The 21608-nt window shown below is 33.8% G+C and overlaps 1 protein-coding gene across 1 annotated transcript; it reads left to right on the top strand.

Moving 5' to 3' along the window:
* The first annotated feature begins 4416 nt into the window (after window positions 1–4416).
* LOC126891414 (piggyBac transposable element-derived protein 4-like) lies at window positions 4417–21331 on the top strand. Its single transcript, XM_050660587.1, has 8 exons — window positions 4417–4606; window positions 5918–6000; window positions 8095–8180; window positions 13323–13441; window positions 14736–14864; window positions 15438–15584; window positions 18975–19406; window positions 19466–21331. The coding sequence occupies exons 1-8, from the start codon at window positions 4417–4419 to the stop codon at window positions 21046–21048; spliced, it is 2769 nt and encodes a 922-aa protein (XP_050516544.1). The 3' UTR covers window positions 21049–21331.
* Window positions 21332–21608: the final 277 nt, after the last annotated feature.

Here is a 21608-nt window from a genome sequence, read left to right as displayed (position 1 = left end):
GTATCAAGGGCTCATTCTCTTCTATACCCTGCTAGCTTAACTACAGTCAGTTTCATCCATCTACTTCTGTTTCTGTCAATAGTTTACCATCTGACTTTTTCATTTCACATTCCCATACAAGTACTACTTGTACGCTAAGGTAGTATTTGTTACATTTGCTTCCCAACGTAGAAGACCCTTCATTCCAATACATTTGCTTCCCCTTCTTTGCCTACTTCTGTTGGAGTTTAGATATTTCTCCCAACGGTTACTCAAACAGAAGTACCCCACATTTTTGTTACAAGACCCTGCATTAGTCCATGGCGAGAAAATGTGGTCATAGAAGGACCTACAGAGATCATAAAACAGATATTACACGACGGACACATTTACTACGACCTTACAAAATACCACGTCAGAGAGTACGTGAGTGTCACCATGTGCTTCCGGGGCTGCAGGTTCAACCACGCTATTAAACACTGCACTGCCCAAAACCCCATCTGTTACAAATGCGCGGGCAAACATGAGGGTGCGACCTGCTCGAACACGACGTACAACTGCGCTAATTGCCAGATTATGGGCCTGCAGCCCCGGGCGCACATGGCAAGGGACATGAACTGCCCCATACAGAAAAAAAAACGGACGAGGCAAGACAACAGACAAACTACAACTAACGAGACAAGACAAGACAAAACAAAACAACAAACCAAACAAAACACACACAACACTAATATATGTAATATAAATATTTTCACTATAAATAATATAATCAAAATTTAATGAAATTTATATTTGAAATGTTTCTTATAATTAATAATTTGATTTCTATAAAAATTAAACAATTTTTTTCGCTCTTCACTTTTTGCCAGGGGCCCGGCCTTCACTTTTTCCGGGGTCCGCTCATTCCTCTCGGCGGCCCTGGCTGCAACCATTGTTGATTGTAAGCTTATACCGTTTTCGCGACTTTTTCCGCATTACGGAAAATAGTACTCCACGATAAAAGATTTTTTTTGCAAAACTGAGAACTATCCTGAAGCACCTAACCAAAGAATACATATCTACCACAAGAACCGACACGGACGGATTATCTATGAACTAAATTTTTATGCGCATGTGTGAGATCGACTATTTCTCAATTTGCCTCCATAGCAAATAATTTTGGTGATTTTTGTCTTGTACAGGATCGGCGTTTGTTGTTTGCTTGGCTTGGCGTTAGTATTTTGTTTTGTATCAGTTTGTAGCTCGTAATATTTTGTATACACTTATTTTCTAGGTTTTAAGTTTAGTTTTTATTTTATTTGTGTATAGTGTATTAGTGTAGCATTTATTCGTGTGTACCGAAAATGAGTCCCTGGAGGAAAAATTCGGAAACGAAATGGACAAAATAAAAATATCACATGTGAGACCCTGCATTAGTCCATGGCGAGAAAATGTGGTCATAGAAGGACCTACAGAGATCATAAAACAGATATTACACGACGGACACATTTACTACGACCTTACAAAATACCACGTCAGAGAGTACGTGAGTGTCACCATGTGCTTCCGGTGCTGCAGGTTCAACATAAACACTGCACTGCCCAAAACCCCATCTGTTACAAATGCGCGGGCAAACATGAGGGTGCGACCTGCTCGAGCACGACGTACAACTGCGCTAATTGCCAGATTATGGGCCTGCAGCCCCGGGCGTACATGGCAAGGGACATGAACTGCCCCATACAAAAAAAAAACGGACGAGGCAAGACAACAGACAAACTACAACTAACGAGACAAGACAAGACAAAACAAAACAACAAACCAAACAAAACACACACAACACTAATATATGTAATATAAATATTTTCACTATAAATAATATAATCAAAATTTAATGAAATTTATATTCGAAATGTTTCTTATAATTAATAATTTGATTTCTATAAAAATTAAACAATTTTTTTCGCTCTTCACTTTTTGCCAGGGGCCCGGCCTTCACTTTTTCCGAGGTCCGCTCATTCCTCTCGGCGGCCCTGGCTGCAACCATTGTTGATTGTAAGCTTATACCGTTTTCGCGACTTTTTCCGCATTACGGAAAATAGTACTCCACGATAAAAGATTTTTTTTGCAAAACTGAGAACCATCCTGAAGCACCTAACCAAAGAATACATATCTACCACAAGAACCGACACGGACGGATTATCTATGAACTAAATTTTTATGCGCATGTGTGAGATCGGCTATTTCTCAATTTGCCTCCATAGCAAATAATTTTGGTGACTTTTGTCTTGTACAGGATCGGCGTTTGTTGTTTGCTTGGCTTGGCGTTAGTATTTTGTTTTTGTATCAGTTTGTAGCTCGTAATATTTTGTATACACTTATTTTCTAGGTTTTAAGTTTAGTTTTTATTTTATTTGTGTATAGTGTATTAGTGTAGCATTTATTCGTGTGTACCGAAAATGAGTCCCTGGAGGAAAAATTCGGAAACGAAATGGACAAAATAAAAATATCACATGTGAGACCCTGCATTAGTCCATGGCGAGAAAATGTGGTCATAGAAGGACCTACAGAGATCATAAAACAGATATTACACGACGGACACATTTACTACGACCTTACAAAATACCACGTCAGACAGTACGTGAGTGTCACCATGTGCTTCCGGTGCTGCAGGTTCAACCACGCTATTAAACACTGCACTGCCCAAAACCCCATCTGTTACAAATGCGCGGGCAAACATGAGGGTGCGACCTGCTCGAGCACGACGTACAACTGCGCTAATTGCCAGATTATGGACCTGCAGCCCCGGGCGCACATGGCAAGGGACATGAACTGCCCCATACAGAGAAAAAAACGGACGACGCAAGACAACAGACAAACTACAACTAACGAGACAAGACAAGACAAAACAAAACAACAAACCAAACAAAACACACACAACACTAATATATGTAATATAAATATTTTCACTATAAATAATATAATCAAAATTTAATGAAATTTATATTTGAAATGTTTCTTATAATTAATAATTTGATTTCTATAAAAATTAAACAATTTTTTTCGCTCTTCACTTTTTGCCAGGGGCCCGGCCTTCACTTTTTCCGGGGTCCGCTCATTCCTCTCGGCGGCCCTGGCTGCAACCATTGTTGATTGTAAGCTTATACCGTTTTCGCGACTTTTTCCGCATTACGGAAAATAGTACTCCACGATAAAAGATTTTTTTTGCAAAACTGAAAACCATCCTGAAGCACCTAACCAAAGAATACATATCTACCACAAGAACCGACACGGACGGATTATCTATGAACTAAATTTTTATGCGCATGTGTGAGATCGGCCATTTCTCAATTTGCCTCCATAGCAAATCATTTTGGTGACTTTTGTCTTGTACAGGATCGGTGTTTGTTGTTTGTTTGGCTTGGCGTTAGTATTTCGTTTTTGTATCAGTTTGTAGCTCGTAATATTTTGTATACACTTATTTAAGTTTAGTTTTTATTTTATTTGTGTATAGTGTATTAGTTTATTAGTGTAGTATTTATTCGTGTGTACATAGTTAAGTGGTTTATTTAGTGTTGGAATGGCTGCGAAACGACGAGGGTTTTTATGTATATTTCGTGGCTGCCAGACAAGAACAGGGGATGGTTTAACACTAGAAGCGCGGCCGTTCCAATTTTGACCTATTTCAAAATTCATCTCTTTGCAGTAAATATTCTATACTTGTTACAGCCTTACATTTTTATGACATTTTGTGAATTATCGGCTACATTACATAAAAAAAACTAGATGTCTACTTTGATAACAATATTTTTGTTTATTTACGAATTTACCTTAAAGCGCGGATGGGTCATACTTGACCCAACTATTTATATTAGTATAAATTATTTACAATTGATACATACTAACTTATATTGCAGTTTAGGGTGTTCCATAGGCGCACATACCTATGTACGGGGGGGGCGTGCCACCCTAGCTTTTCGGGTGCTCTAAGCTATATATTGTCATCCAAAGTATACAAAATGTAATGTGCACCATCCTCACGTCTGGACCCCCCTACAAATGTTTATGTGGGCGCCCATGGGTGTTACTACTTATAACTAATGGCAATGGAATGTCGATATATAGTCCGTCCGCTATAACTTTTCCCATGCGGTACGATTCATTTTCAAATTCAAAACAAAAAGTGAAACGTACGCCGATTTGTGTAGTGAACTATTTTAAGTAGGAAAATGTGTGTAGTATATACAGTATATAGTATACAGTATACAAAATGTATATACACATCGACGTTCGTTTCAATTTATGTTTTGACTTAATTTGATTGAAAATGAATCGTACCGCATGGGAAAAGTTATAGCGAACGGACTAGTCTGAATGGAGGGGATACCATACTTACGTTTGCCAGCTAGTCTTAGTAAGACTTTTTTTACTTTTATTGAGTACATATAAAGTGTCGTGGCTATGAGTAATCAGCCTTTGACTCATCAACAGCTTGTTGATGCAATGAATGAGATTTTAGAAGGCGAATCTGAAGGCGAAATATTATACTCTTCATCTGATGAAGAGTGGCAACAACCAGACCAAGTTGATTCTTCGTCCGATGACGACACGGAACTGACAGTGCCTCAGTCTGAGAGTAACGTTGTTGAAGGTAAGTTATATGTTTTTACGTGATAAGATGATGATATTAGGCAGGGGCGGTTTCTCCATTGGTTCACTTGTGCAGTGGACACCCAATAAAAGTTCATTAAAATAGTTTTTTTTAAATCTCATAAATATTAACATATCATTAAAATATTTTTTTAATCTCATAGAATCATTAAAATATAACTTTATTTATTAATCATATTTATTTGCTATACGCCGCTGGATGCACTTGGTAAGTGAAGATGACTTATGCTCGGGTGCAGAATTCAAATTGAACCAGCCACTAGTAATCTACCGCTATAGTTAGAAAGAGAAATCTTAAAATCGGTGAAAAAGCATTTCGCCTATATAAAACAGTAAGAATTTGTGCAGTGCACCCAGAGACCAGTGAAGCGTTTCGGTTCACAGTTTGGAACTTTCTGTTGTGGGTTCTAGTTAAATACGGTTAAATCTTAAATACAATATTAATAGTTTTATGATGGAGCCTTATTCAGTGGATTTTATAAAAGAAAATGCAAATAGTTTTGAAAATCGACTTCTTATAAAAAAGAATGGTCCACCTCGGCCGGAGATAAACTTGGTACAAAAATGAACTATAAAAAACAAAAAGTCTAAACGTTGCTTTAAAGTTGAACAATATAAAAAAAACTTCGTGGTTGTGCGGGTGTGATAAACTAAATTCTTTGTTTTGTTTTCCATGTTTAGTATTTTCGAAAAATGAAACTATTTCTTCAGAGTGGACAAAAACGGGCGTTCGGGATTTATCTCATTTATCGACAAAAATTGAAAAACACGGATCTTCTCAAATTCATTTAAAAAATGAATTGCAACTCTCAGATATTGGCAATATTGATGTTCGCCAATTATTAGATTCTGGGTATAGGAAATCGATAAAAGACTTTAACGACCAAGTTAAAAAAAATCGTTACATTTTATCCCGTCGTGTCGATTGCGTAAAATCTTGTGGCGTCTTCGAAATAGCTTTGAGGGGACATGACATCAGAGTCATCAGAAAGCCTAAATCCAGGAATATACAGGGGTCTCATTGATTTTGTATCAGAAATCGATATGGCTATAAAACAACATTTGGAGGGAAATACTGTCTTTAAAGGTACGTCAAAGTCAGTTCAAAATTACATATTAGATGCTATTCTAACCGTTTGCCAGGACTAGATTAAAAAACAGGTTTCAGAGGCACGGTTTGTATCCATTCATTGTGATGAAACTACTGATGTTTCTACCCATCAGCAACTTGTCGTTATTTTAACATATGAGCGGAATGGCCAAATTTACGAACGTTTTTGGAAATTTTTAGAACCTGTTTCACATAGTACAAGTGACATAGCCACAGAAATTAAAAAAGAGTTGGAACTGCTAAATATTTCCGTAAATCAGCTAGTAGGTCAAAGCTATGATGGAGCGGCTGTAATGTCAGGAAGGGAAGGTGGCGTTCAAAGTATAATAAGGAAAATTTTTCCTTACGCATTTTATGTACATTGTTATGCACATCAATTTAATTTGATATTGCAGAAATGTGTTTGTGTTCATGCAAATGTAGCCAACTTCTTTGCCAATTGACATGCATTTCCGCCTTTTTTTTTCAAGATCAGCAAAAAGAACTAGCATGCTAGATGACATAGTTAAAAAAAGGATTCCAACAGCACCAGCGACAAGATGGAATTTTAACATACGCACTGTCAAAACAATTTTTGAAAACAAAGATCTTTTAAAAAGTTGTCTAGAGAGTATATTAGAGAGCAGCGGGAATGATTTTACCACAATAAATCAAGCAGAGACGTTACTGGGATATTTAAATAATGAAACTTGCATTTATCGGCTTACATTTTTCGCGCAAATAATGCCCCACTGTGAAATCCTTTTTAAGGAATTTCAATCTCGGTCTTTGGATGCCGTTAAAAAGAATGGATTTTTAAACAGTTTTGACAAAGCCATTTCAAATATCCGTAACTTGGATTCTCCACCTTCACCACCGAAGAAGCACCATCAGTCCGCATCATATTCTGCACAAACAAAAGAAGTGTGTGATATCCTGATTAATCAGGCCAAAGACAGATTTCATTTTAAAGAGCATCTTTTGGTTTCAAAACTTTTTTTGCTGAAAAATTCAACGAATATGAAAAAGTCTTTCCTACCGATGATTTTGATACCGTTACGCGAACTTATAACTTCTTTCAGAAAGAAAAACTTAAAAGTGAATTGTGTCTTATTTATGGCAGAGAAGATTTTCATCATGCGGGAAGTGCGTTGGCAATCTTACAACTCCTTATTGATAGAAACCTGACGGAATGTTTTAGTGAAACTGTCATGTTATTAAAATTAATCTGTACAATTCCAAAGACCAGTGTCGAAAGTGAGCGTTGTTTTTCTACAATGAAAAGAAATAAATCTTTACTAAGAAATACAATGCAGCAGAATAGATTAAATTCTCTTGCTATGTTAAGCATAGAAAAGGAATTGATTTCCACAATTTCAGACTTTAATGCTCGCGTTATCGATGTTTTTGCAAAACACAAAAATCGAAGAATGGATTTTTTGTATCAATAAAATGATTAAATTCAATAAATTTAACACAAAAATCCCATTTTTATATGATTTTTAATGTTTAAATTTTATTTCTGATTAGCTTTGATTTAATGTATTTAACGATTTTAGACCTTTTGAATACCACAACTTGATTTTTAAATTTTTCTATATATATTTGTAATAATTAATGACAACATGGATTAGGCCTAATGGGGAAACCATGCAAAAAAACGTACCTTGCATTTTACCTCAATGGTGGTGTGGAAATGAATGCATTATTTAATCGAAATTAGTTACAGATTTTATGTATACCTACCATACATAAATAACAAAAAATGATTAGTATTCCACAATATTTAAACAGGCGAAGGACTCTTGATAATTTTTCACGAACGCCTATGCATTAAGTATATATAATTTGGTCAGAAGTACGAAAGTATAATAGTTTCACTAATCCGCTGGTCCGCTGGGTTTAAGCTATTGATTCGAAATGTTGATTAAATTCGAAAATATGATTTTGATAAACTTTTATGCGATTGCGCGTCTAAATTAATCATAATTAAGAGTTGGCGCAATGATAAGAAATGACCGTTAAATTGAGACGAATCAATTCATGTAAGTTTTATTGAATTTAAGTAACATTGTATATTCCATAAGATGTGCGCGGTGTCCTTTAGACAAAAAGGGGGCGAGGTCCCAAAAATTTGTCGCCTGTGCCGCAATTGCCCGCGGCTTTTATTCACCGTTTCTTTAATTACATTCCTCAATTGAACACCCATTTTAAATTACCACGAGCCGCCACTGCGCACTAAACAGAATAACCGATGGAATGTATTATTTTATAGTAACGTTATCGTTACATGACGGTTTTTCATTGTGTTGGACCAAACCTATTATTTCGCACTTTTATGTATTTTATCGTTCTGATGTATAATGTATTTTTTTCAGCGAATAACGACAGCCTACCCGCAGAAAGCAGATGATGTGTTCGACGAAGTTTACGTGGAAGTAGACGTGGCCGTAGTCAACCACCGGTTAGAGCAGAAGGATGTAAGTACGATGTTCTTTCTAAAATGCTGTTGCCTCGGAAATTATAGCTCCTGATGGTACAGTTTGGAAGATCGAATCACTATGTAATGCATCGGCTGGTAGAAGAACACACCAAAACGTGTTCAAAGATATTTCCGGGTTTACACCATAGGCCAAACGTCATGTCGATGAAACGTGTAACAGTGCTTGGTGACTTCTTATTGACAAGAACATTTTAAAACATATCACCGACTGTACTATTCAAGAAGCACGCCGAGTTCATTCAAACACTTGGTCCCAACAATAGAGGAGTTAGAATCATTTATAGGTATAATATACAGGGTGAGTTTTTAGTGCGGGATCGGTCTATAACTCCATTATGGTATAAAATATCGAAAAAAGTTATTTAGAAAAAATGTAGGTAATGATATTCTCCAGGCTTGGAAAATATGTAAAATGCTACAGGGTGATCAGTAAGTGCGTGGTATAGCAAACATATAATTTTTTAAATGGAACACCCTATATATTTTTTCATATTTATATTCCTCCGATAATTCTTGTTCTTTTAATATAGGGTTTAACATTACTATACAGAGTATTTAAAAAGTTATGACCAATTTCATTTCGAAATCCCTATGAGATTAACACCTTGTATATAAAAAAGTACTTTATAAACAATTATTTGTTTTATACAGTAAGATAAATAATATACTGTAGTTTCTAAATTAAGTTTAATTTAAATCATTGACGAATATTTGTATACAGGGTGAACTATTAAACAACATTAAGATTTTCTCAATTTTTTTAAATGGATCACCCTGTATTTTATTTTTTTGAAATATTGCATTTATTATACTCTTTCTTTTTTATATAGCATTCCCTATACCTAAACTGATTATTTTCCGAGATATTTTTCATTGTGAGAATTCATTCAATTTTTGTAAGTAGAAATAATAAAGTATTGTGATAATATAAATAATATAACAAAATTATTTTTATTTTATAAATAACTAACAAAAAATATAAACTATAGCAATATGTAAGGAATGTAAAAATTAATATGATAAGTATTAAGGAAATAAGTCTAGAGTAAATGTTCAAAATGTATATCTTCAACGTCTATACAAGTTTGTAACCGATTTTCAAATGACCGAGACACATTTCTTAACATTAGGAAATTAGTATTAGGGAATAATATAATTAGTATTAAAATATGAAGAAAAAAAATTAAAAATTTGTGTAGTTAATCTGACGTTATTTATTTACTTCTACGAATCATCAAGGGAAAAGCAATAAAAAATGACGTTATTTTTAATATTTGTTATAATTTTAAGTATTAAAATTACTTTAATGTTTAAATAAAAATACAATTAATTAATTTTTAGTAAAACATTCCTAGTTGCCGATTGTGACGTGCAATTATTAAATCATTTGTGTCAGTTACAAAGGTGAAACAGTAGGCTTTGAAAAAATGACAGTTTTCACATTATTAAATCCTAAACCGTAGGCTTTGAAAATGACAGTTTGCATATTATAAACTTTTTAATCGGACTGTGTGGCTTGTCTGTGTGCTTTATTATTAAAAATGAATTTTTCTGTAGAAGAGTTAACAGATATGATCTGGATATTAGGTGAAAGTTTTAGAAATTCCCTACTTGCGTCTAGATTATATCATGAGCAATATCCAGAACGGAAGAAGCCAACCGCAAATGCATTTGAAAAATTAATGGATCGTTTTACTCGCACTGGGTCAGTTGCATATGAAAAAAATGGGAGAACCAAAACTATTCTGAGTGAAGAAAAAGAATATGATGTCCTTATAGCCACTACTGAAGATCCCCACATCAGTACTCGTGAAATTTCACGTCAACATGACATTAGTCGGCGGCAAAAATTCTGCGTAAACACAAACTGCATCCTTACCGCATACAGTTACATCAAGAATTGACGGCAGATGATTATCAACGCAGATTAGCTTTTTGTGAATGGTCTCAGCAGCAAGTGCAACGAGACCGATTTTTTTTCGATTATGTGCTTTTTGGAGATGAGGCTACATTTCACAAAAATGGAACGGTAAATCGGCATAATTTTCATTATTATGCATCAAGCAATCCATACCTTGTTAAGACTCATAGTCAAACTAGGTGGTCCATAAATGTTTGGGGTGGTATTGTTGGCGATCATGTAATTGGCCCACATTTTTTTGACGGCCGTGTGAATGGTGCCATATATCTGGACTTTCTAAACAATCACTTGCCAATATTACTGGAAAATGTACCTCTTAATATTCGACAACGAATGTGGTTTTTACACGATGGTGCTCCAGTTCATCACACTGCTCCTATTCACAATCATTTAAATAATAACTTTCCTGAGAGGTGGATAGGAAGAGGAGGACCAACTGTTTGGCCACCGCGATCACCGGAATTCTCCAAAATAGATTTTTTCATGTGGGGTTATATAAAAGACCTTGTATACCAGAAGCCTCCAACAACGCCAGATGATATGAAACATAGAATCAGAGAAGCTTTTAATAACATTGACGTGCAAATGTTACGAAATGTAGCTCGGTCATTTGAAAATCGCTTACAAGCTTGTATAGACGTTGAAGGTGGACATTTTGAACATTTGCTTTAGACTAGTTTTCTTAATACTTATCACATTAATTGTTAAATTCATTACATATTGCTATGGTTTATATTTTTTGTTAGCTACTTATTAAATAAAAATAATTTTGTTATATTGTCTACATAATCGCACAACTTATTTCTACTTACAAAAATTGAATGTATTCACGAAATTTGAAGAAAACTAAAAATATCTCGGAAAATAATCAGTTTAGGTATAGGAAATGCTATATAAAAAAGAAAGAGTATTATAAATTCAATATTTATAAAAAATAAAATACAGGGTGATCCATTTAAAAAAATTGAGAAAATCGTAATATTGTTTAATAGTTCACCCTGTATACAAATATTCGTCAATGATTTAAATTAAACTTAATTTAGAAACTACAGTATATTATTTATCTTACTATATAAAAAAAAATAATTGTTTATGAAGTACTTTTTTATATACAAGGTGTTAATCTCATAGGGATTTCGAAATTAAATTGGTCATAACTTTTTAAATACTCTGTATAGTAATGTAAAACCCTATATTAAAAGAACAAGAATTATCAGAGAAATATAAATATAGAAAAATATATAGGGTGTTCCATTTAAAAAATTATATGTTTGCTATACCACTCACTTACTGATCACCCTGTAGAATTTTACATATTTTCCAAGCCTGAAGAATATCATTACCTACATTTTTTCTAAATAACTTTTTTCGATATTTTATACCATAATGGAGTTATCCACCGATCCCGCACTAAAAACTCACCCTGTATGTACGAGGAGCCATGGGTGCTAAAGGTATAGATTTGGATTCGCTGTGGTCCGAGAAGTGGGGCAATGCTTTTGTAAAAGCGGCAATGTCACGTGACAAATTTCGAGAAATAATGAAATATCTAAGATTCGATGTCAAGTCTACACGATCGCAAAGACTGAAAGACTACAAGTTTGCATTAGTGTCGGAAATTTGGTACAATTTTATTGCAAATTCACAGAGCAGCTACGTTCCAGGACCATATATCACTGTCGACGAGCAACTGTTTCCATCAAAATGTAGGTTTACTCAGTTTATGGCCTCAAAACCCGATAAATATGGTCAAAAATTCTGGATGGCTGTGGACAAAGACACAAACTATATTGTCAACGCGTATCCGTATTTAGGGAAAGACGAAACGAGACCAAATAACGAGCGTCTCGGTGATGATGTAAAAAAGTTGATGCAACCATATTTAAAAAAAGGAAGACATGTTACGTGTGACAATTTCTTCACGTCACTATCACTTGCTGAATTTTTGAAAGCGAATAGTACTAGTCTCCTTGGCATTATAAATAAAGCTCGACGTAAAATCGCGGATTGTGTGAAGTACGCGAAAGAAATTTTGTACAGTACAATATTTCGAAAGAGAGGTGATATATCATTGACTGTTTATCAGGCCAAAAGTAACAAAAATGTGGTCATGCTTAGTTCAATGCGCCCAGATATACAATTTGCATCCACTGAGAAAAAGAAACCTGAAATAATTGAATGTTATAATAAGACAAAATATGGTGTTGATGTAGTGGACCAAATGGCACGCAAGTATTCATTGAAGGCATCGTCTAGGCGTTGGCCTGTTCACGCGTTTTACAATTTACTGGACTTAGCTGGAATAAACGCCTGGATCTTATATAAGTCCTTGAACAAATCGAAAATAAGTCGCATAAATTATATTCTGAAGCTAGGAGAGGAACTCTCAGAAAAACACGCCAGGACTAGAGTTGCCGCCAAACGAGCTGCCATCCCAGAGGAAGTCGATGAACCTCAAAAAAAGCGAACACGTTGTGAAATCAAATCAGAGTGCTCTGGAAACAAATCATTTGTAAAATGCCACGCGTGTAAAAAAACAGTTTGTAAAAAATGCACTTCTACGCAATATTTTATATGTTCATTATGTAGGTGAAAGCACTATCTAGTAATGTTTTATATTAGTTTTTCACTTTGTTTATTACCATTATTAATTATCAAATAAATATATCATATTTTGTTTAAAGTTTCCTTTTACATTTTCGACATATATCATATGGGTCAAAAATGACCCGCTCGCGCTTATAGGAGTAGCCGAAATGTCCCCGCTTCTAGTGTTAAGCCTATTTTCAATCCCAAAAAATCAGGAAAGGTATGTAGCAATTTTGTTATACCTTATTCTTTATCGATAGAGAAGTTTGTTATGTATACATAATGGTAATAATACTGCAGTATAGCGACACGAGTTTTGTTGAAATCATATGAGAGTGAGTACAAAGACACACACAAAATAATTTTTTTCTAATTCCACTTTAAATTTACCGTACCTTTCATCAAAACTCTTACCCAAGAAAGTTATCATTATTATCACAAGAGAGTGAGAGTAAATTAAAAATAATGTAAGGCATCTCTATACTGCAGAATTACCAACTAGGTACCTAGGTGGTACTTAAATGTTCAGTATTTTAAACTGTAAATTTGATCTTACTGTATCCTTCATTTATTACGTTATATTTGTATTTCAGGGCTGATCTGTGGTTAAGAGCTGCCAATAGGATGGACTTGATGGAAAATAGTATTGAAAGCTTGCACAAGTATTTAAAATTGTGTGAGCTGCATTTTGAATCAAAAGTCATATCATGTGGTAATGACAGAAAAACTTTATTTCTGAATGCTTGATAATTGACAATACACTCTTCATAATAGGTTTACATTCTCTTGATTGTACTTGCGCTCCAACAAAAAAAGCTAAAGGCTGCTTTCATGGGGAATATAAGCTTCTGGCCATAATGATCAAAACGCTTCCATATATGCATGATTTTTTTTTCATCTCCCATGTCCTCAATTCAAACTATTTCATCGTTACCTACATCATAAAATACGTTAGACTTTAGGGACATTTCATCGATACATAAAATGCAGGCTTGTCTTGTTCTAACATTGTCCGTGATGATATTTTCCAAATCGAACGTTCGCTATATTTGTCATACAACGCACTCAGTCGAACAGAATGTAGTGACAAACAACGCTATGAAATATTTGACACTGCAGATTGAGTTGTTTATTAAATAATATTGATTGTATATTTGATACATAATTGATTAAGGCGTGAAATTAATAAAAAGTTATTGTTTATTATTTATGGAATATCTAAGCAGAGCATAAACCAATATATCGACACCCCCATCGAACAAGGTTGTAACTCAAGTTACGTCTATTTTCATATTTTAACACATGCGAATTCAGTAAAAAATTGCGCACACGTCAATATAAACGACACAGTTAAATTCTCAATAGTTTCGCTAATACTCCGTTGAAAAAAGTTGTACTTTAACTTACGTTTATCATTTTAGCGTGAAAAAGGCAGTAACACTGTTACTCCCTATGTTATATATTTAGTTTCTATATATTTGACGATTAATAAGGTTTTTAAAGGAGTTACAGCTTTGTTGCACGTATTTTTAATTTATAAAGTCGTCAAACATACGGTGTATCCCGTAAGTCAATCTTGTTTGAATAGTTTAGCGGGGAATCCATATGCTATATGAGATGCTGCTTTATTTATGTTCGACTAGTTACAGTTCGATCATTTACGTGAATGTTACTTGTGCATTATTTAGTTTAGTTGATATTTTTACTATAATAAAAGTGTTTTAATATCGAGATATATTTTCAAAATGAATCGTAATACGCGTATATTAGAATTAGATTTGAAAAATAATGAAATAAACGCTGAACCTGGTACTGGTAAGTATACTTTTGTAGTAAAAATAAGTATTTTATATATTGTTATAGATATAGAACAATATGTATTTTCTGGCGAGATGGGCTAGATATTGTCGCAGAAGATTTTGATATCACAGAAAACCCTTTATTAGCAAATACATCATATGTATCACCCGATGAAATACTTATTTAACATGGCAATGATTTAATAGAATTTAAAAGAAACTTACGGCCTGGTTGCAGCAAATTTCTAGACTTGAATGGTAGTGATGTAGAGTCTAGTGGTCATAGAGAGCCTTTCTCTGCTTATGTGTCCGAAGATGTACCTTCCAGTTCTGAAGGTAAGATGTCAGTTTTTAGAATACCCATTTACTTTTTTAAATAACTCATACAGAAGTAAAAAGCTTCGATTTGTATACTGGTATAAAATAGTTTATTAAAAAACTTCTCAAAATGTCATCCAAATAGATTGCAAAACGTTTTCGATCTAAATTAGATCATCTTCAGTGCATTCTGCTGAATAGGTGAAACTAGCACACTATTAAAAGTGGTAACCTCAAAATATATGGTTTACATAGTATTATTTTTTTAAATATAGCGACTCCTCGATGTTAATGGGTTATATTATGCTAGGAATGATCAAAGGGCAACATGGTTCCCTGCTTAAAAAAATGTGAGGTTCTTACCAGTTCAATGGGCACAGACCGTGCCCATTTTTTTAATAAACTATTTTATACCAGTATACAAATCGAAGTTTTTACTTCTGTATGAGTTTTTTAACTATGGTATACAGCCAGCTACTGGGATTTTCCCATTGATTTTATAATTACTTTTTTCTTTTTAATAGACAACCACAATTTTCTTTTGTTACGAATTTTTAATTTCTGTTTCTATTGTTATTTTGTGCTCTTCAGGTGGATATACCAATACTTTTGTTGTAGGAAGTAGCTATTTGGATGGACCAAAAGAAAAGAATCTACAAGAAATAGATAAGGATAATATAGAACAAAATTCACATAAGAAAAAGAAACGAGATATGCCGAGAAAATGTGCTCCTGGTCGTAAGAGAACACGCAATACCAACAATTGGAAATGCAATTTGAATAAAAAACCCAGATTTTTTCACAATTTTGGGCTCTTGGGAATCATGATCATCAAGTACAGTTTGTAAATAATTATGTTGAAAGACTACCTAAAAAACAAGCAATACTTGCAACACTTGCAACTTCAAGGCGCCGCTGGTCATATATATTGTCATGATTTTAAGTAGTTATTATGATTTTAAGTAGTTATTATGATTTTAAGATACCCAAACCATAGAATAGTTAAAATAATAGATAATTTAGTAATTTTAGTACAGCCCAAAGCATGTGGATAAGCATTTTAATTATTATCACTTTTGGGGGGTATCGTTGATTGGAAGGTTGAGAAGAATAAGAATGTTAAAAAGAACTAAAGTTATGAGAGCACTTAGTAATGATTAAATAGTTGTAAGATGATTTTATTTAGGATTATAAAGGTAGAATTATATAAAAAAAAATATCAAAATAGGCAATCCTATATTAAGGAAGATATTGGAATGGCATATAAGTTAAAAATTTGTTACTAGAACCTATAATAATTTAAAAGTTGAGTCTTACCAAAGAATTACTTATAGTTGTATCACATAATAGCCTTATTTATTGGTAATAATCATCAAAATGTTCCATTTTTCCAAAAGTCACTTCGAAAGGAACTTCGTTGAGGTGGCACGTCTTGTATCACTTAGCTGCATGTGTAAATTTATGAAATTATGTTGAAATAGACATCAATCTAAAATTTAAGAACAATAGTTAGTGCAGTATTAAGATTATTAGTAGAAATTTTACCAAAATGTGGAAAATAGTTCAATAGAATCATAGTTTTGACAAGTGTCGAAACTCTATGTAATATTTAACGTATAAGAATGATATTTTGAGGAAATGGCTTATGCATATTCAACTGCTAATTTATTTGTGTGTAAATTGAAAGTTATTTCAATCCTTTGTTTGTAGTAATTGTTTAAATATTTATATTTTAATGTGCAAGTGTAAGTGCAAAAGAAACTATAAATGGAGTGTCGAACGTTGCAGAAAACGATTATAGAATTTTAATAGAAGCACCTAAGAAGAAGGAAATTATATCAAAATAAACTAGAAAGTTTAATCTATTCAATTCCCAGATTCGATTATACCCAAATAATAGAATAGAATCATGGGTTCATATTTCCAAAATTTTCATCAAAATTATCATTTTGATGAAATGTCAAAGTTGTCAGAATTATTTCATTGGTGGATTCAAATTTCCACAGCATGGATTGTTAATGTTATTTAATTTTCATTGGCTATGAAGGCACGTCAAGCCTAGAAAAATCGATTTTGAGGAGATGGTTCCAGACTGTCGAAGAGGCAAGAGCTTGGTATAGCTGCTCCTCAAAAATTTGGAGAAAAATGTGGTGAATTTAAAAAAACAATGTTAAAAACTTTTGTTATACTAACCTGAATAGGTAATCTTCGTTTTAAAAGTAATTTTGTCAAGTATGATATTCAATTTAACCAGAAAAGTGAAGTAGTATTCTGCACATGCCGGTATCTACCAGAGAATCAAGAATATCGTTGCTGTTCTGGAAACTGGGTTGGTTTTTCCTTGGATCCGAAGAGATTTTACAGCTGTATTTGATGGTTTCGTCGTAAAAGGTTGTACTGAACAGTTATTTTTATGGATCATGATCAAAATAAATATTTTTTATTATCTAGCCTTGGCATAACAAATTTTGAATAATGTATGTAGATAAGGACACACCATTAAACTTGATAAAAATAATAAACTTAAAGATAAAACCCATAACTAAATTAAAATTCATGGTGACGTTTCAATTATTACTTTAATCATCGTCAGAATAATAAGTTTCTTGAGCGGATGCTTTAAAATAATTTTAAAGGAACAAACAATAATAATGAAAACGTAAAAAATGACATTGACAATCATTGGGTTAAGTCAATAATTTCAAACACGTCATGTCTTGTTGCGTGTTTAAGGGTGGCTTCAAAAGAAATATGGATAATGCCTCCTTGATGCTGAGTTCCGTTGGAGAACTTGCATGACCAATGATTGAGAAGTCCTTACGACTAATAGGGTGGTTAGAATCAGTCATATGTTGGAATACTGTTGAATTTGGAACTGTTCTTGATCGTCTTCCTAAGTGAGGAGTGACACCTAAGTGTTCGCAACATCTGACATTAAAGTGACGTCGAATCTTCCCGACGTACGTAGCTGCACAGCTGCTACATTTGAATTGGTATATAATGTTAGATGCGAGATCACTAGGAATCATGTCTTTCACATGGAAACGAGATCCTATCCTTTCCAAAGTCGTGAAAGCAAATCTTAATTCTATAGAGGGAAATGCTTTTTTAATTATTCTACGGATGTTCCGTCGGATTTCTAAGCTGTGGTAACCAGTATAGGGAAGTTTGATATAGATATTTTCTTTGATTTCTTCTACTTTGCTGTTTGGTTGGAATTTGTTATTGAAAAAACGTCTGATGTATTTTTCTAAGAAGTTCAACGAAAAACCATTTTTACTTAACGACGTTCTACACCTTCGGCAAAGAATTAAGGATTCGCATGAAATTTTAGTATGTTATAGTTTACTTCAAAAAACTAAGACTTGATTTTTTAAAAATTGTTTTACCGTGCCGTTTAATTACTATTAAGGTTCAAAGTTAAGTTTTATCATGGGCTCTTATGGGAATTTTTAAAAAGTTAATAACTTTTGACCAAAATTTACGATTTTTAATTATTTTTGCTTAAATTAAAGGTTTCCTTGTAAGGAATAACATATTAAAAAATGAGAATTGTTTACCGTACCATTATTAACACGTTAAGCCCCATGTGTACCACACTGGCACACACTCTACAGTCGGAAAAATGAAAGAATACCCATGAACGAACATATAAAACGCGCTGTATTTTCTGTCACCGTGTCACAAAGAAAATTGCCCAGCTCAAGTACATGTAATAATAATTATTCCATCTACTTGCGCTGGCCAATTTTTTGTGTGACACGGTGACAGGAAAATACAGCGTGTTTTATATGTTCGTTCATGGGTATTCTTTCATTTTTCCTACTGTAGTTTTATCTGGGACCGTGTGTACCTATCAGGCCACAGCGAAGTGTCGTGTTCCTAATGCCGTGGCTCGTCGAGGATCGCATTTGCCGTGCTTTCTTATGTATAAATGTGTGTAAACGGTCTGTGGTAAACAAAATCAGAGGTTGGTCCGTTAAACCACGTGTTCACAAACAGGTTAGGTTATAATTTCTAACATGCTTCAGTCAGTATCGGTTCGAACGTCTAACGAGGCTAACACTATTTTCTCTTCAGTTTTTTGTTAAAAAGTGGAACTAAAAAATAAGATAATGTTCCGTAAAGGACTATCGGAAGACGAACTTCGCAGACTTGCTGAGGAGAGTGACTTTAGTGATAGTAGTATGTCTGAAAGTACGTTTTATGATTCTGATGCCGATCCAGTGTACAATGAAAATGTTACTGATGGTTCTTCAGACTCATACAGTAGTGAATATGAGTCTCGTAGAAAAAAAGCTAAAATTTGCAAACAAACACAAAATTGCAAAGAATTTACGGCAGGTTCTAGTTCTAACCAAAAGGAGGCTGATACAAGAAGGATAGGTAAATTATTTAAGAATGCACAAATTCGGTTTGTACTTTACTTTTTTTTTTGCTTTGTAGAAAAAGCTGAATCTGCAAACGTTAGCCTGGAAGCTGTTATTGACGATGTATCAAGAAATAAAATAACTGCAGGTCCTAGTTGTATCCAAAAGGAGGCTGATACAAGAAGGATAGGTAAGTTATTTAGGAATGCACAAATTCTGTTTGTAGTTTACTTTTTTTTTGCTTTGTAGAAAAAGCTGAATCTGCAAACGTTAGCCTGGAAGCTGTTATTGACGATGTTGTATCAAGAAATAAAATAACATGGAGCGATGTGCCAAATCCAGATGATCTCAATAAGTTCGAACTATCATTTACTTCAGGAATAAATCAGGAAGAACTCGCAAAACTTACAGACCACAAACCAATAGATTTCTACCTACTGTTTATCGACCGTCAAGTGCAAGATTTGTTGGTTACTGAAACTAATAAATACGCCGAACAAACCATAATCGCTGGTATTGTAAATGAGTCAATAACGAAACATTCGCTTATGAGTAACTGGAGACCAATTGACAGAAAAGAATTGCTTCGATTTTTGGCTCTCATTATTTGGATGGGGTTAGACAGAAAACCGAAACTCAGAAATTATTGGAGTAACAATTTACTTTACAAAAATGAAGTTTCTAAAATGTGTGAAATAAGTAGAAGTCGATTTGAAATATTATTACACTTCTTTCACATTTCAGATAACGAGAGCTGCCCACCTGGAAACAGACTCTACAAAATTTCTCCTCTTGTACAAATACTAAATGAAAAGTTTCAGAAAATGTGTACTCCTAGAGAATCGTTATGTATTGACGAAACTATGGTGCCATTTCGTGGTAGACTTAGTTTTTTGCAATACATTCCTGGAAAAAGACACAAATATGGAGTCAAATTGTTTAAACTTTGCGTCGCAGATGGATATACGTACGCCGTTAAAGTGTACGGTGGAAAAGAGATGCAACCATCTGAAAAGTCGTTAGCATCCAGAGTGGTGATGGAACTTATGCAACCGCTTCTAGATACAGGCAGAAGTTTATATACTGATAATTTTTATACGAGTGTTGACTTGGCTCATGATTTAAATAATAGGAAAACCCATTTAGTCGGAACATTACGTTCCAATAGGAAACATAATCCCAAAGCGGTAGTCAATGCAAAATTAAAAAGAGGTGACATGAAGTATCTACAGAGTAATACAAAAGTTGTTATCGGAAAATGGAAAGATAAACGGGACGTTTTGTTTTTAACGACCAAGGATATTCCTTTGATGATAGATGTTCAAACAAAACGTGGACCTGTTCCCAAACCATCGACCATTGTTGACTATAATTCTGCAAAATCTTTTATCGATGTGTCGGATCAAAAGGCTGCATATAATTCCCCTGTTCGACGAAGTATGAAGTGGTATCGTAAATTGGCTGTGGAATTACTAACAAATACCGCACTTGTGAACTCTTTAGTTCTCTACAAATCTGTTACTGGCAAACATCTCTCAATTACTGAGTTCCGTGAACAGATTGTTCAAAGTCTTTTAATGCCTCAAACAACTTCTGAAAACTCTTTAACAACTTCTGAAAACTCTTTAACAACTCTGCATACGTTGGACGAGAAAGAGAAAAGGGGAAGGTGTTCAGCATGTTACAAGAACTTTTCGAACCGTGAAGGAAGAGCATCAGCGATGAAGAATGCCAAAAGGGTATACACTTTTTGTCCGGCATGTGCCGTTAATACCGCATATATGTGTGTTAAGTGTTTTGTGAATATTCATACATGTTCTTTGAAAAAATAAATTGTTTTTGTATTTTTAAACTTAAAATATCTTAGGGAGAAGGTATTTGATTATCTTCCTGGTGTGAGCCAATATGGCACACATGGTCCACATTAAAACAAATTACAAAAATAATTATAAATAGACCGTGTGTACCCTGTTGGTACATGCTGTTTTTTTACTTAAAAAATGTATTTTGTTTTTATTTTAGAATAGAAATAAATAGTTATACACATTCTTATTTCAAAATTATTAAAAAAATGTTCCGGTCTGACAGAAAAATTATGTCATGATGGTCCGGGGCTTAACGTGTTAAATAAAAGTGAAAATACTGTTTCGAAAATACTGTTTCGCTCTTAAAAAGTTAATAACTTTTGACCCAAATTTACTATTCTTAATTATTTGTGCTTAAAAATTAAAGGTTTTTTTGTAAGGAATAACATATTAAAAAATGAGGATTGTTTACCGTACCATTATTAAATAAAAGTTAAAATACTGTTTCGAAATCATGTTTGGCTCTTAAAAAGTTAATAACTTTTGACCCAAATTTACGATTTTTAATTATTTGTGCTTAAATTAAA

Source organism: Diabrotica virgifera, chromosome 9 (genome assembly GCF_917563875.1).
Source record: "Diabrotica virgifera virgifera chromosome 9, PGI_DIABVI_V3a".
Taxonomy (NCBI): Eukaryota; Metazoa; Arthropoda; class Insecta; order Coleoptera; family Chrysomelidae; genus Diabrotica; species Diabrotica virgifera.
Note: the sequence above shows the minus strand (reverse complement) of the source record. Positions and strands in the feature narration are given on the sequence as shown.